Source organism: Penaeus monodon, chromosome 6 (genome assembly GCF_015228065.2).
Source record: "Penaeus monodon isolate SGIC_2016 chromosome 6, NSTDA_Pmon_1, whole genome shotgun sequence".
In the NCBI taxonomy this organism is placed as follows: Eukaryota; Metazoa; Arthropoda; class Malacostraca; order Decapoda; family Penaeidae; genus Penaeus; species Penaeus monodon.
The window spans coordinates 57180170-57182669 of NC_051391.1; the positions used below are offsets into that span (position 1 = coordinate 57180170).

Genomic DNA, 2500 nt, shown 5'->3' on the forward strand with positions numbered 1-2500 from the left:
TGACATTTTATCACAATTATATATATATATATATATTATATATATATATATATATATATATATATATCTTCCTGTCTTTATTACCTTTTTCCTCTCCTCCTATGATTATCTTATCCTCTCTTCCTTTCCCGCTGTTCCTCCATCTCCTTTATCTCCCTCTCTCTCTCTATCCTATTTTTTCTTTATTTTCTCCCCCCCCCCTCCCGTGTTCTCTTACAAGTGTCACCTTCAGTCAATAAAAAATCCTTCTTCAATTTCCTCTTCTTTTTCCTTCTTTCTACTTCCGCTTTCTTGCTTTTTTGTTGTTGTTGTTGTTGTTGTTTTGTCTGTGGGGGTATTTTTGTTTTTCCCTTTGTTTGTCTTTCTCCACTTTATTTATTTATTTTTACTTATTTCTTTAATTTCTATTATGTTTATATTTATTTCTATCATATTTATTGTTATTTAACTTTTTTTTCTCTCTTTTCTCTTGTATTCTTGTCTTGACGCTTATTCCTGCGTTATTTCTTCCTCTTGTTATGTTTTCTCCACTTTCACTTCCTCTTTTCGTTTTTCTTCCTTTTTACTTTGTCTTCTTGTCTTCCTACTTTTTGCTTATCTCACTATCTTCCTATTCCTATTTCACCCATTCTCTCTTGGTCACTATCCATTTCTCTCTCTGTTTTGCTTTTATTTCAGCTCTCTCTCTATCTATATATATATAAATATATAGAAAGATAGATAGATAGACAGATAGATAGATAGACAGAGAGAGTGGGGGGAGGGAAGATGAGGAGGGAGGAAAGGATGAAGGGACTCTCTCTCTCTCTCTCTCTTCTCTCTCTCTCTCTCTCTCTCTCTCTCTCTCTCTCTCTCTCTCTCTCTCTCTCTCTCTCTCTCTCTCTCTCTCTTCCACATCTTCCCTTATTTTCCTGTGTGTGTGTTTTTTTTTTTTTTTATCTTAGTCCCTTACCCTCCCTTTAGGGAGGGTTACATGTTGATGTAAAATGCATAAAGACGGAAAGTTTCATCCTCCCGAAACCTAATCTCTCTCTCTCTTCTCTCTCTCTCTCTCTCTCTCTCTCTCTCTCTCTCTCTCTCTCTCTCTCTCTCTCTCTCTCTCTCTCTCTCTCTCCCTCCCTCCTCTCTCTCTCTCTCTCTCTCTCTCTCTCTCTCTCTCTCTCTCTAAATGTATAAAGCCGTCAGCCAAATCCTCCGCGAGACTAAGCTCCTTACTCTCCTTCTCTCCTGCAGAAGGCGTCCCTCGACAGTACCAAAAATCTGCAACAGATCCTGCGCTCCTTCCCGCTGGTGGTGGGCGGCCATGTGCCTCCCCCGTCCTCCAGCAGCCCCTACGACGTGTGGAGGAGCTTCCAGGAGGGCGTGGAGGGGGACCATCGACCCCTCAGCGGCGGTAGCGGGGGCGGGGCCGGCGCGGGGGGCGTCCCTCAGGCCCGCCTCCCGGAACTGCCCTTCGGAGAACCCAGACCCAAGAGAGGTGAGTCGCCGGGGCATCCAGGAGGGGGAGGTGTAGCAGTTGTTGTTGTTGTTGTTGTAGCAGCCGTTGTAATTGTTGTTCTTGTATTAGATATAGCGTTAGTAGTCGTGGTACTTCCATAGCTGTAATGACAGGGGATGATTGGTGGCCAGCTATATTCAGGGTGAAATAGCAGCCCGGAGTGTACTTGTTATAGTTATTGCAGTTCGTCGGGGGAGGATTAGAGACATATATTTTTGAGCTGTAGAATTTGTAAAGTAGTTGTTGCTACTGTTGTTGAATTTGCAGTAGACGCCGTCATAGTACTTACTCATAAAGGAAGGAAGAGGTTATACTGTAGTGACTTCTCTTAAGGGATTAACCCCTATGACTTGGCAGCGCCCTCTAGATTCCAAGCCTGTCCCCCGCGCGGAGCAAGGAGTCGGGTATAACAGCTTCCGCTTGGTGTAGAGACACTCGGTAAAAGAGACAGCCGCCCCAGATGCCCGTCGATCCAGTGACGGACCAGGAACGCGTCAGGATCTAGAGGAAGGGCGCAGCCGTCCTGGACACCCGTAGATCCAGTCAAAATCCAGGAGTTCGTCAGCGCAGGTGTCAGTTGCCTGAGAAAGCCGTAGAAGGGCGCCGCCTCCTCGTATATGAAGCCCACGAGGAGGCACGGATCCAGACGGTGCCAGGCAGAGATGGCCATCCTTTGAGGACGAATCAACGGCGCCTCGAGGGCATTGTTGTGTACAAAGCCATGGTTTCCAGAATGGCGTCGTGTGCCCTCGTCTTCTCCGATCCCAACGCCACCACGAGAAAAGGCTTAATGTCTTAAGCCCTTGACCCAGGCTGACCCAACAGGCCTCCGTTGCCACCTCGTCAAGATCTGCAGCCGAGGCGTCTGGGCTGAGCATTATCTTAGTGTGTTGTACCTTTTTCCTTATTAAAACATCATATTGACAGCATTGCCATCTCGGCTGAATCACTTGTGTCTGCCCCGGCTTGCTGGCTCTCGACATCAGCCTTTGTGAGGCTGAC

General features: G+C 46.4%; 1 protein-coding gene across 2 annotated transcripts in view; it reads left to right on the forward strand.

Moving 5' to 3' along the window:
• Nucleotides 1-2500, forward strand: part of LOC119574697 — a 39438-nt gene that overhangs the window by 30576 nt on the left and 6362 nt on the right. For both annotated transcript variants that reach the window (XM_037922089.1, XM_037922087.1), the window contains exon 3: nt 1234-1477. In XM_037922089.1, the coding sequence (XP_037778017.1) occupies nt 1234-1477 (244 nt within the window). The remainder of the gene's footprint in view (nt 1-1233; nt 1478-2500) is intronic.